The following is a 13,672-nucleotide window of genomic DNA, read 5'->3' on the forward strand; positions in this document are numbered from 1 at the left end:
TTCCGCTGATTCCTTACTGAATTATCTTCTTGTTTATCCGTCCCTTGTGCAGATTTTATGCAGCTTGTGTTGTATTGGGACTACAGTTCTTACATGACCATAAGATTGTGTACAGGTAAGATGCCAACCCAGTGGATGCATCCATTCCCTTCTCCCCTACATGCATAAAGGACAAGTTGAGAAATAAGTTAAGACATTCATATACGTTGAGAAATTAATCTCGCTGTTTGACGTTGATCTGTTTTTATGTTTCATATTTGCAACTTGCAGAGATCTGAAGCTGGATAACTTGCTCTTAGACACAGAGGGCTATGTGAAGATAGCGGACTTTGGGCTCTGCAAAGAGGGTAAGGTGGCAATGTGCATTCGTCTAAAGGCCAAAGACCTGTATTCGCTAAAGCAATCTGTATTCTGGGCAATTGTTTTAAAACTGTAACCATGAATGTAACTTGTACACTTGTACAGTTTCTAGAAAGAATACTTTTGAGTTAAAAACAATAATGGGCCCTTTTAGTAAAGTATGGGTGCGTTCGGATATGTGCACCGGGAGTGCACATATCATATATATATATATCCATTTGTATTACACACTGCACTATATCTGAAAACACCCTATTATGTTCAGGCCACCTTTACACATAGATTTCTACACCAGTTTCCATATGGACTCCAGATATGACCGAACACAAACACTGTGTCCCCGTTAAGTTAACATTGAAATGCGAAACATTTAATGTGGGATATTTCCCTCATTCCCGTCAGGAATGGGATTCAGGGACCGCACCAGTACATTTTGTGGCACGCCAGAGTTCCTGGCCCCAGAGGTTTTGACCGAGACATCGTACACGCGTGCTGTGGATTGGTGGGGGCTGGGCGTTTTGATCTTTGAGATGCTGGTTGGGGAGGTAAGTGGATGACAGCTTCATGAGTTATCCCATTTTGGTGTTTCATTATGTTATACTTCAGCTATTGAAAAATAGCAGATCTACAAGCTCATAGTGTGGCGCTATGAGCTTGTAGGTCTGCTATTTTTGATAAATCGTGAAAATGTAGTGCAAATCTATTGAATATATATGGCATGCTTTCAGAAAATGTATGAGAACGACTGACATAGAAACATTTATAGAATCGACCTGAATGGATTATACGGCTCTGAACCGTTATACACAACGGTTACGTATTACAGCAAATACACAAAACGTAAGATCAGATCTTCTGCACGGTATAATGTCATTTGACTCTTGTGTCTCTCTCTCTCAGTCTCCTTTCCCCGGCGATGACGAGGAGGAGGTGTTTGACAGTATTGTCAACGATGAAGTGCGCTACCCACGTTTCCTATCCACCGAGGCCATCTCCATCATGAGGAGGGTGAGTTTAGTCCACTGAAAATTAGAGGTGCATCAGTTAAACAAACCAATTGATTTAATCCGTGATCAAGAATAATGGATTTTAATAAAATGATTGATTTTCAAATGTACTGAAAGTTATTTTTGCACTATTGTATGTATAAAATCTCAATGTTGTCGATTAGAGTTTTGTTTCAACTGTAGCGCGGGTATCCAACCTAGCGGCTTTTATTGGAAGGAGGCATTATTATAAGGAGGCCTATATTTTAACCCAGTAAAAATGTACTGGGTTCATTTATTGAAAGCAAATAGTAGGTCTACTACAGTATGAAATATACAGTGCAGTTTTAGGTGGACATTCACTGTTCATTTCCAGCAGAACCTCCAGGGTGGTTCTGCTGACGCTCCGTTCCGGAGCGGTGGCCGTTTTTAGCCGAAAAGTGCAGATCTACAAGCCCGAAAAAACACTTTTAGCTGCGCGGTAGTACGCACGGGACGTTATCAATTTGTTCCATATATGGAAACGGAAGTATAAAGACGGCGTATCATAGTAAACACCGTCCTCGTGACTTAAAAAAGAAAAAAGAGTCGTGTTTCAGTATTTTTGGCATTATATTTTCCTTATTTGTCTCTGCTGATGTTTATTGTGGGATCTATACAAAGGTGTATGCACTAGTTCTCTGCATCGTATGTCAGCATGTTGAGATGCACTTGCATCGTGGTCAGACTAGACTGCTTCATTCCATTACCATCAATGTAATCTACTTCAAGGAGACCGGGGTGGAGCTTGAGGGGGAGGTGGGACCAGTTGGATTGGACCATAACTCATAGTGCGCTCCAAGCAGACTAAAGCCAGTTCTCAGTTTGCATAAGAGGATTTTACCGTGTGTGGTAAATGTTTACTGTTCTTCATCATCCTGTCTTTTTCCACAGCTTCTGAGGAGGAGCCCAGAGCGGCGTCTGGGGGCAGGAGAGAGGGACGCGGAGGAGGTGAAGAAACATCTCTTCTTCAGGGTGAGTTTCTATACAAACGATCTACAATCTCACAATGCGTCGCGATGCGACACATTGTGCGCTTGTAGCTCGGCTATTTTCAAAGGATTTTTATACATTTGAAAACATGAAATGGGACATAATGACTACTTTCTACTTTTGGTACTTTTTTGATGCCAATACTTTAGTACTTTTACTCAAGGTACATTTCCGGACTTTTAATTGCAACAACAGTAGTTCTACATTGCAGTATTAGCGGTATGTAAAACATGCAAGCACTTTTTTTCCCCCACCAGAACATGGATTGGAACGGACTGTTGGCCAAGAAGGTGAAACCGCCGTTCGTGCCGACCATCCAGGGAGCCAGCGACGTCAGCAACTTTGACGACGAATTTACCTCAGAGGCGCCGATTCTCACCCCGCCCAGGGAGCCGCGAGTACTCAACACGGACGAGCAGCACATGTTCAATGACTTTGACTACATCGCTGACTGGTGTTAGCTCTCCTGACCGCTCGCTCACTCACTCACGCACGCACACATACATACATGATAATCAAATACATGAATACACAGGCATACACACACACACACACACTGTGAACCAATCAGAGCAGCGAAGACTGTAGCTCCCCCCCCCCCCCCTTTTTTTCCTCTTCCTTGCTCAAAATGTCGGGAGGTGGGGTGAGGTGTGCAGGGCAGTGAACATCCACCCTTCAAGGCCTCTGGGGTACTGCTCTGTGCCATTACAACGGACAAGCCATCCCACCTAGCCCTACGGACAACACACCATGTTTGTTTGTTTTTTAAATCGACATGAAGAACCTTTTTTTCCCCCTTTTTTTTTCTTTTTTTTTTTACAAAAAATAAAATAAAACACAAAGCAAAAAGTTGCTTCTCGGAGGAACTTGGCAGTGAAAGAGGAGGCAGAGTTCTTCTGCAAGTGTTGTCTGACCACTGAGAATGTTTTCATATGAACTCCTTTAGTTCGAGGAGACAACAACACAATCATTATTATTATTATTCGTCACTGTTCATTGTATTTTAAAATAGTTCTTTTTTTTTTCTTTTTTTTTGTCTGTACAGATTATATTCATTCATATATTTTATTGATTTCTTTTTTTGTGTGTGTGTGTCTTTGGCAAAGCCCTCGCCATAGCTAAAGGACTTTAATATCTCACTGTATGGTTGATTTGTCTGCCATGGTCATGAATGAAATGATTCGATGAATTTGAAGTGCTCAAAGCATTAATGTCACTGAACTGGCACAACGGTCAACTGCAGCGAACATCTTGACTACTACTACTGCTTCTTAACTTGAAATCCAAACGGAAAGAAAAAAATAACACTACAGTTTGTTTCGTGTACTAGTCCAGTCTAAAATGCCTATTCCATGCTCCGACCTTTCAATGCTGTTCCAAATGCTGTCATCTTGTTCACATGAATATTACAGCAACTGTACGTGTGAATACAAGGACCCTTATTATTATTATAGTGCTATAATAGTATAAAACAATCCAGTGTTACATGTTGGTTAAAGATATTGCTATACTAAACCGCATCATCCTGCAATCGGATTCGCTTTATTTCATACAGTACCAATTATAATTGAATCTGTCCAACATGAGTAATCCCTGACAAGTGTTTTAGAGAAGGTAAAGTGAAACTTCTCCCATTACAATTTACTCTCCAATTTACTCTCCGATGCCACCTAGTGGCTAGTTGCCGAATGCAGTAACTGCACAGAGAACAAACCCTTATTGAACAACAAATGAAGCAGTGTGCTCTCGTCTTCTATCCTCAGCTTCTCTTTCAACGGAATGTCGTTTTAAATTTCCTCTTGATACCTCAGTTTACTTACGCCACACAGTTACAGCTTTACTACCAAAACCCAGTCATTTGGTCCTCATTGGAGGACATGGGAAATGGTGCTAATAACAAATATCAGCTGGTCTGTGAACCCAGTGCTGGGTTTCCCAAAAGCATCTTAGTGCCACGTTCCTTTGTAAACTAAAGTGCTAAGATGATTTATTTCTTTAAAAAAAAATTAGGAAACCAGGCTAAACTCAGTGCCAGTGAGTGCATTCTATATGTTGGTCAATTTGAAAATTACAATATTTTAAGTACTTATTTGGTTGAATTGTCCACACTGGCACAATAGAACCAATTGTATTGCCTGCCACAAGTGCAGACCCTGCCAAACTGGTTCTTTGAGGCATTACGATCTTTCAGTAAATGGATGTATTTTACTATTTTTAATTAGAAATTGATCCAGAAATTGTGCAGACCTGTTGATATGAATCACTACAGGGGGCGGGGCAGGGTATATATGTATACGTACACACAATTAAGCTGAAAGCACTAATTTTATCAATAGTTTTTTTTATATATATATATATCTATGTTTAGCATAATGATGAAAATAGATTGTACAAAGTTTTTGTTGTCCTCCCCATTGCTTATGAATGGCTGCGTGTGCATGTTGGAACAAGAACAAACGAGATCTTTTTGGATGGTACACCAATAATGAAGTCACAAAACTTGCTGTTTCACCCTGGTGTAATAAAAGAAGCAGTCATTTGTTGCCTATCATGAATGCACAAATTAAACACTTAAATAGTGGTGGCACTGGTGGGTGGCTTTTGTATGCATCCTTTGAATTGAAAAGAGTGGTTTTATCAACTGCTTTGCAAATGTATAGTGTTTTGGTCCCACCCTTAATGTTAGGGTTACTTTTATTTTTCACATCGAGGACTTAGGTTGGAGCACAAAGTATAGATTGCTTAAATATGTTTAGATTAAATTACAAGGAATTGTTTTTTGCGCTCTTGTAAAATTCTGAAATTGTCACACGAAGCCCTCAAAATATATTTGTTGCCATCGTGAAAGCTTTAATCTAGAACGATTCTAAATCGGCTACCTGTCTCATAACTTTAATTTTTTTTTAAGAATTTGAAGGTTTGGGAAAGCTCACAAAGTGATCCGCTGTGAGTATCAATTTTCTTATTTACCTTTCTAAATCCCAAGCAATCCTCACTGATGGCATCCCCATTCTGGACATGCAATAGGTGGACCAATGTCCATTAAATAACCCATCTTCAACTATACAGCTTAAGTGGTTTATTGTGACCACCTGTACACTAGACACTGCCCCCCTTAGATCTCCATATATGGAGTTGATCTGACCTCAAACCCTGTACACTCAAGACTCATATATGGCCAGTACAGAATTAATTCCATATGTTTGATCTGCCCAGCAGTCTGTCACCCAGGCAGATATGTTGATCTGACACCCCCGCGCCAGCGCTCGCCCAGCAGTCTGCGGTCACCCAGGCGGATATGTTGATCCGACCCACCATGCCAGGTGGATGCGTGCACTCTCAGGTAGTATGCATGCTTTTAATACCACATCAAAGCAAGAGCCTTTTCAAGCAAGAGTTAAACTGCAGTAAAGATCAAATGAATAACGCCAGTATGTTTTCATTAAACAAAGTTTAATATTATTCAAACAGGGAAATGTTAACCATTAATTTAGCTATAATGCAAACAAAATGGAACCTGGTCATTTTCCTACAAAAAAAAAAAAATGTATGTAAAAGTATGAATCCAGCGGCAGCCTAAAATTGCAAACACCAATTACACTTCCTCACTTGGACATATATACAAGATATATACACTCAAATGAAAATACTGTAAGTACAGTCTGCAATCTGTATTTTGAAGCAATTGGAATGTGTGTCCTCTGTATTCCTGCAAAAAATTGCCTCGACAAAGTCGAAAGTCTTAAGAAAGGAGGGAAGAGGGATGCCTGGTGGCTCAGTTAGTGCACAGACCATTATGCTCCATGTGAGCGTGAGGATCCAAGGTCGAGTCCGACCCCATCTTTTCTTGCATGGCTGTCTCCTCTCTGCCCTTGGTTTATCATTTGTCTACACTGACCTATCTTAAACAAAGCTTGAAAATGCCAAAAACAAAGGGAGGGAAGGATAAACCCCCTCAAATCCACAATTTTCTCAAAATCTTCCAGTTTTCACAGTTGGGGCAGTTTGTCCACAGGCGTGTCAAATTTGAAGTCTGTAGGGAAGAGGTCTGCGGCGCGGGGGTAAATGAGCCGATAGGACTGTCTGATTGTGACGTCCGCCACACCGGCAATGTCTCCAATCTCTGTAAAGATATCGGAAACAAATCACACCTTAATGCAACAGAAGCTCTGCTTACGGTACATGATTTTGATAAAAGATATACTAGTGTGTATATCGTTGCTGTCGAGAGGAAACCAGCTAACTCTATTTAGCCTTTCGGACAAAACCTCTCAACTCCATTGGACCCGCAAACTGTCTGCTAAAGCAGCTAGCTCCACCACCTCGCTCCCTCTCATGGAGGTAATTGACAATATATAAAGTCACAACACCAACTTTGAGGCAGTATTCATTTGCTTTCAAAATATACGATTTTCTTAATTTCCTAAAAATGTTATATTTTTAGCTGGTTTCTTCTGGACAGGCGACAGCAGAGATATACAGTACAGTAGTATACAGTATATATACCCACCTTTTTGAGTCTTCTTCTCAGCCGAGGCCTGGGAGGCCATGTAGATGGCGGCTGCAGCTACAGAGATGGGGCTCCTGCCGGGCACCAAGTCCAACTCCACGGCCTTCCTGGCGATGAAGGTGGCGGCCATCTGCACCTGCTTGGGCAGGCCCAGGTTGGAGCAGAAGCGTGACATGAAGTCTCCTGTGGTGATGAGGTCCACGCTGGTCTCCAGCGCCTTGAGGATGAGCTTAAAGCACCGGCCAATCTCCTTCTTCGAGATCCGGGACACGGCACAGATCTCTGGAGAGGGACAGAGTAGCGATTGTGACTCGTCGTTTAGATGAAAGGTAAGCATAGACAATTAAGTATTCCACAAATCCATTTTGTGTGCGGAAAATGATCATTGTGCCTCAAAACATTTACACTGTCAAACACAAATAATTTCAAAAGCAGTGACTTGGTTGATTGTTTTTGCCACAGTAGGCGACCCAAATGGCTTATATAAACAATTCTGAGATGCACCTTCAAAGCTAATTTACTGGAAAATAGAACAGCTTGCCGACTTCATACACAATGAAAAAATAAATTTGCTTGGTTTTATGGCCAATCTAAAACAACCACAGCTTAAGTGCTCCTTCAACTGATGTTCTTCAAAAAGATTGGTCTGACCTTTAAACGTTCTTGGAACTCCCTCCTGTCTGCAGGCTATGTAGAGGCAGGCTGAGGCAATGGCATCATTACTCCGCCCCTTCAGGCTCTTCTGTTCATAAACTTGCTTGAATAAATTATTTGTCCGGTCCTGTGGAGGGAAACATATCAGTTAAACATTATTATAAACATCTTCTAAAACCTAACCTAAGTTTTCTGAAAAAAAGAATGATGTTGCTACATGTGGAACATTGGAAGATTAGCCGAATCAAACATGTATAGCTCAGCTCAGAGGCCTTGTGGTTAGAGTGTCTGCCCTGAGACTGGGAGGTTGGGGTTCAATCCCCGGCAGGGACCCAGTGCCTCCCTGCTTGACACTTGGATTGGGGGTAAATCCCTGCGCCATACTAGCATGTCATGTCCAGGGGGTGTACTTGTACATCAAGCTGCCTCATGCTACAAAAACAGGAGATAGGCTCCTGCCCTATGGGCCTCATGGCTACTTACTTTACTTACTTGCATGTATAGCATTAACTAATGAGACAGAGGTAACATCCACTCTCAATACTGAGAAACGATGTGGGCCGTACACAACTGGTTCATATAATATAGTAGAAAATAATCTTGTTACAGGTCAGACTCAGTACGCTTAATATCTTACTATAATATTCCTTGGTAGGTTGATGCGGTCTGCCATGGTGGTAATCTCTTTGAAGGCATTCAGCATGGCCCTGTCTGAGCTGCTCATTGTGCGACGATTCTGATACTTTGAGTTGCCAAACTCGTCAAAGCTGGCTGCACCGGTTCCCTGCAATGAAAATACACAAATTCACAATACAATAATTGTCCATCTACATTTTTTTTATCACACCCGTGTGAAGTGAGGGACGCCCTTATTATACATCATCTCATGAACTGAATTTATGTGATTGGTTCGCAGATTTGTTCGTCTACATATGACATACATTTTCCCGTAATTGTCAATGGCCCATAAATATTGAGACGTGTGGGGACAAAAGCCGCCCCTCAAAAACAAATTTATTTCTGTGCTGTGCAGAATCCACATTGGATTGTGCAGGTTTTCCATTTCCAAGAAGTGAATGTGATGTTTATTTACGACAAGACACGGAAAAAAATGTATTCATTCATTCGCCCTTCACCTTGCTGATCATGGTGGTTAGGTCACCCCCATTGAGCAACGGGTTCTGGGCGTCTCCCACTCTGGATGGGTCTTTGGTGGCTTTCTCGTTGGTGAAGGTCCGCCATTCTGAACCCACATCGATTACACGATCGCCTATGGAGAACCATCCAATAAACCAAATTATTAATCCACTGCCAAAGTTTTTTCAATACAAACTCAATATTATGTTGGAGAACTGAACCTAGAACTGCTGCAGCTTCCTTGAAAATATTACAGGTAGTACTGTACCACCATGGCACCATGTAGACCACACAGCATAAAACCTGTACACTTCCACATCTTCCATCAATTAATTCACTAAAGTGAAAACTTCTAATCTACACCCAAGGAACATCATGTTGGATCGGAATGCTATTAAAACACTTTGTGTGCCCACGCAAAACTTTCAAAAAAATCACTTTCACCTAGAAACTAATTCAGCCGACTGTGGAGACACATGCTGGAACTTTTTACTTTGAAATGTTTTATAGTTTCTGAGTTATTTAACTTAAACGCCCAATGCATTATCAATGGCAATAACACAAACTTTGGCACCAAGTAACAGTATTCTGGCATGTCCATGAAACATCCATAATCTGCATTACAGCACATCACCCCATCCACGTCAGTAGACCTACAAAACAACATTCCAGCAGACCTCACCATATCCTCACTCAGTTTCTGGATGAACTGAAAGAATGGACCCCATATCCTCCCAAATCTATCGGAAGAACTATTTAAAGAGAATCAAATCATCTCCAATTTTAGACGATACAAGATGTCCCTTATCCAGCGAGTGTGGGAAAAGATTAGTCTCCTAGCTAATAGAGTGACACAAGCCAAAACATTCTTCTCTGGTTTAGAGAGTGAGGGTATTGACGAGAAAACCCTAAACAGATCGTTGCACAAACTTCTTCAGAAATTACCCACAAATGTCGATCCGTCACAAGTCACAACTAAAAATGTAGTATTGATTCATATGATAATTTAATTGATTTATTTCTTTATAGCACATTTCAGGAGATTTCTCAGTTGAGATTTCTCTGTCTTCTCTGTGGAAGTTCCAACTCAGTGAAGTGAATCAGTTTCAGTTTTGCCTTTCCAGCCAAAGCCCATTTTATAGTTCCATTTTCTATTTTGGAATGTCTTTGAGTACCTAGAAAAGTACACGTCTGAAAGGCTTATATATTATTATTTATAGACTCTAAAATAATTTTAAAACGGGAAGAAAGTGGGAGATATGGAGTTAATTTGCATTATATTTATGTTAACTGTATATTGTTGGTCCTCCAACTAGCTGGGTGTGGTTTAAGCTTTACACCTTGGTATGAAGGCCTGTCTTAATCAACTATTTTGCACATCAATGGCTTTTGTTCTGACCAGGGTGTCAAGAACTGTGAGACTGTTCCCAGCTGGGCAGCGTCTGTATCGCTTTCATTGTTGTGGTCATGTTTATCTGTGCTCCTCCTTGAAGGGAACCTTCTACAAGCTTCTACAACCTTCTACAAGCTCATAGGGCGCCACCGAGTGGCCTGTAGGTCTGCTATTTTTGAAAAATCGAAGAACCACTGACATAGAAACATAGCTTTTTCAGAAAACTGTCAGGATGTAGAAGACATTTTTAGAATCCGATCTCAGGTCAGAATGGGTTAAGAGATGCAACAGGGACTCTGGGAGCTTGAGGATACACGGGCAGAGAGGTGAGCTGAGTGAGAACCGGACACGAGAGAGGCAGGCCAAGCCTAATACACATCATGTGAGATGCTGTTGCTCGTTGCTCTTCTTCCAAATAAAACTTCTAAAATATGATATGCATTCACCTTCCAAATCTGGACAATATATTATTTCCACAACAGGGTCATACATTATCCGTAATTAATTATAAATTGTCAGAATTCTTTGAATTAGACCCATTATTGCACCTGTTTTTACTCCCCAACAATGGTCAAGTTATGGCCACGGTCATAACAAAATGACCATGACCTTTGACAGTCAAAATGGTCATAAGGATATCAGAAATGAAATCCACACATAAAATAAGCCAAAATGGAGGTATTACACACAAAAACAAAAAGTTGCCGATGGCAGCCATATTTGATTGTGCCAGTTGTGCCACTATGGCGGACAAGCACCTCTGATTTGTCATGTCTAGGGAGTGGGAGAGTCAAACAAGTCACAGGTGTCAGGTGAGAGAGTCAGAATGAGATGCTACATTCACACATGCAACTACAAAAGACTAGATGACGGGAGTTGGAGGGTTGTTTTGTTTGCAGGCAAATAAAACAGGGGAACATTTTTGAGAGAGATTGAAAGAGATGTTAATGGGGATAAACCATCTCTTACCCACTACAAGGCCACACTCCGGGCAAATCATGTCGCCTGCTCTGTAATCCTCCACCAGCAGCGCATCAGGGTGGTTGGGGCACTGGACCTTTGGAAGGGGCATAGCATCTCCGCTACACAGAAAAGAAAAAATAGGCATTATTAACCACTTAAAACCCTCTTATCAATCTGGCCGCAACACTGCCCTAAACATGTAGTGTTGTTAGTAGGAATAAATACAAACATAAGTGGACTAAGAAAGGGGAGGAGCCAAACAAAGTTACAGTTCTACACAAATAGGAGCTGGTGACCCAGAGGCAAAAACTACAGAGAAGATTGCTGTGTCTCGTCAACAATCTATTAGTATTACAGGGCAAAATGTATGTAAAAAGCATACTAGTGCAAAGGGAGACTAATCTTAGTTCGTTCTCATTCAGAAAGGGAACGTTCTTTTGTAAGATCTACAGGAAGTCAGTATTTCACGTCGACCTAGCTGAGGCCCAAGCCCCAAGGTGAGTTGTTAAAGTTGGCTTGAGCACTGTGTCAAACCCCGAGATTGTCTCCTTGTAAAGAGAGAAAAGCAAGCATTGTTAAAGCCCACCACATCCGTTCAATGCGTCCATCATTGACTGAGCCCTCCACACGCACACTTTCAATTCAAAGGGCTTTATTGGCGTGAGAAAACATAAGTTTACATTGCCAAAGCAAAACGTGGAACGACACAATCAAAACAAAATGTATGTACAATTGAAAGTCAGAATCTCTAGTAAATCTATTTCAATCTCTCTCACTCACACAAATGAACGCTACTAAATGCATTTTGGTCTGTTGTCATGTCTGTATTCTGTAAAAGCTAACAGACGAAAACAAAACCCGTGATGATGTGGCGAAAGCGAAAGGCGTCTTGCATCCATTTTGGCCAAGATTAATAAACTGAACTGGTTTGTGTCAATACTCTACTGGACTACGTTAACTAATATAGAATTGCAATTTGTACTGAAGCTATTGATTGTAGTCAAGTGAATCTACGTCTGACGTCGTAAACGCTACAACAACACAAATTACCACATACAAAATGCTACAGATTACAGAATCCTAGTAAGGTGCCGGGTCTTTCTCGTAATGTTGCCTTCAAATATTTGATCTTTAAAGGATCTAAAAGTATGATCGCAAGTTAAACCAAGTAAATGTGCTGTAACCGACCAGAACAAACATCCGCCCTGTAAAATATGTTAGCTAAAGGGCTACACATAGCATCACGAAGCTATAGATCATATACAATAGTTTACATTAATGTCAGTGACAACCTAGATCTGACAAGTTATTACATTTATGAAAAATGGACGAGACGTGAAGTAAACAGACGACCATAAGTCAACGTAGCAGTTGATCCTAGAAGATAATAGTCACTTCTGCTCACAAAAGCTTGATAGCATCTAAAGTGCTCCGACCGTAACGTTCTGGTTTTAGACCAAAACGGGACGACATGTTGGCCGTTAGCACTGGTCTCTTTTTGTAGTCTAGAATTAGAGCTTCACAAACACTAGTACACTACAAACAAACAATGTCAATGTGTTAGAAAAATAAGAGTTGCTGCGATCATACACACCGGCTTGTCGACGCCATGTCTACTCCTTTTCTTTTCTGCAAATTTAACACACAATGGTTCCTTCTACCTCTATTTATAGCTTTTGTCAACCACGTGACTGCAGAAAGGACCAATGGGGCTTCTCTAAAGGACGGCGCGACGCGATGAGCCTGCTACGTCCGTAACCATGGTTTCTTCGACTACCGGTATATCACTGACTGCATGCACCAGGCTCTTAATTGTTTGTCTTGTTTTGTATTATAATATATTGTTGTACCCAGACAGCAGAGACTCCTCTAGGACTCAGAGCACTGAGAGCAGCAGTTATACCCGGACAGAGAGCTCTAGTCTATAGGGACTAGCTCACTGACATTTTCAGTGAGGACCACCCTGAGTCCCACTCCCAACCCAGAGGTTGAGAACCACTGGTTTATATTACATGGGGCACGTAGTGGCTGGTTGTCACCTAAGCCACCCCGAGGGAAATGACAAAAAAAATATGTTTTTTTGTAGTGGTTACCATCTCTTACACTAAGTTCTTGCGTGGTTTGCATTTGATTGCTGATATACCTCGTCATCCCTCACGATTATGATGTCAATATGATGTCATCAGCCATGCCCAAATTTCATGTGTGGAAAGCCTAGTGACATGAGGTTATGCCCAAATATGAACAGGGGTGGATTACATGAACAGGTCTACTGGGCCCTTGGCCCAAGAGCTCAGGGGTCCCCTAAACTCGAGGGGCGCTAGCAGCTCCAATACATTGCTTTTGAAGATTACGTCATATGGCAGCTATTGGCACGTTATTGTAGTATTTGATTGGATGAAGGGACAGGGAGGAACTCCTTATATGGTCAGTACACTAGTCTATAGTAGGGAGGATTATCACAAATCTAATATTTGAATTAAGTGAAATCACCGAAGATACATTTAAGTGGGGTTACAATTGAAACATCTAAACAATCTATTCAAATTGAAACATAGGTAAGATCGGCAAGTTAAACCAAAGCAATATTTTTTTAACAGTGATTTCACTGTTTCTCTGTGTCAGCCAGTGCCATGC

At 41.2% G+C, this 13,672-nt stretch overlaps 2 protein-coding genes across 3 annotated transcripts in view; one reads left to right on the top strand and one right to left on the bottom strand.

Annotated features, from left to right (window-relative positions):
- pkn2a (protein kinase N2a) overlaps positions 1-4,953 on the top strand; it is a 42,444-nt gene extending 37,491 nt beyond the window's left edge. For both annotated transcript variants that reach the window (XM_080778680.1, XM_080778679.1), the window contains exons 18-23: positions 53-115; positions 271-347; positions 763-905; positions 1,261-1,368; positions 2,280-2,360; positions 2,636-4,953. In XM_080778680.1, the coding sequence (XP_080634806.1) occupies positions 53-115; positions 271-347; positions 763-905; positions 1,261-1,368; positions 2,280-2,360; positions 2,636-2,839 (676 nt within the window). In that variant the 3' untranslated portion in view covers positions 2,840-4,953. The remainder of the gene's footprint in view (positions 1-52; positions 116-270; positions 348-762; positions 906-1,260; positions 1,369-2,279; positions 2,361-2,635) is intronic.
- An 859-nt stretch (positions 4,954-5,812) lies between these two features.
- On the bottom strand, positions 5,813-12,685 carry gtf2b (general transcription factor IIB). Its single transcript, XM_080777373.1, has 7 exons — positions 12,630-12,685; positions 11,042-11,154; positions 8,679-8,812; positions 8,180-8,326; positions 7,540-7,669; positions 6,889-7,170; positions 5,813-6,501 (listed from the first exon to the last, which is right to left on the bottom strand). Exons 1-7 carry the CDS (start codon positions 12,644-12,646, stop codon positions 6,368-6,370), a joined length of 957 nt encoding a protein of 318 aa, XP_080633499.1. The 5' UTR covers positions 12,647-12,685; the 3' UTR covers positions 5,813-6,367.
- Between the last annotated feature and the right edge of the window lie 987 nt (positions 12,686-13,672).

This window comes from Protomyctophum bolini (assembly GCF_963924005.1).
Source record: "Protomyctophum bolini genome assembly, chromosome: 12".
In the NCBI taxonomy this organism is placed as follows: domain Eukaryota; kingdom Metazoa; phylum Chordata; class Actinopteri; order Myctophiformes; family Myctophidae; genus Protomyctophum; species Protomyctophum bolini.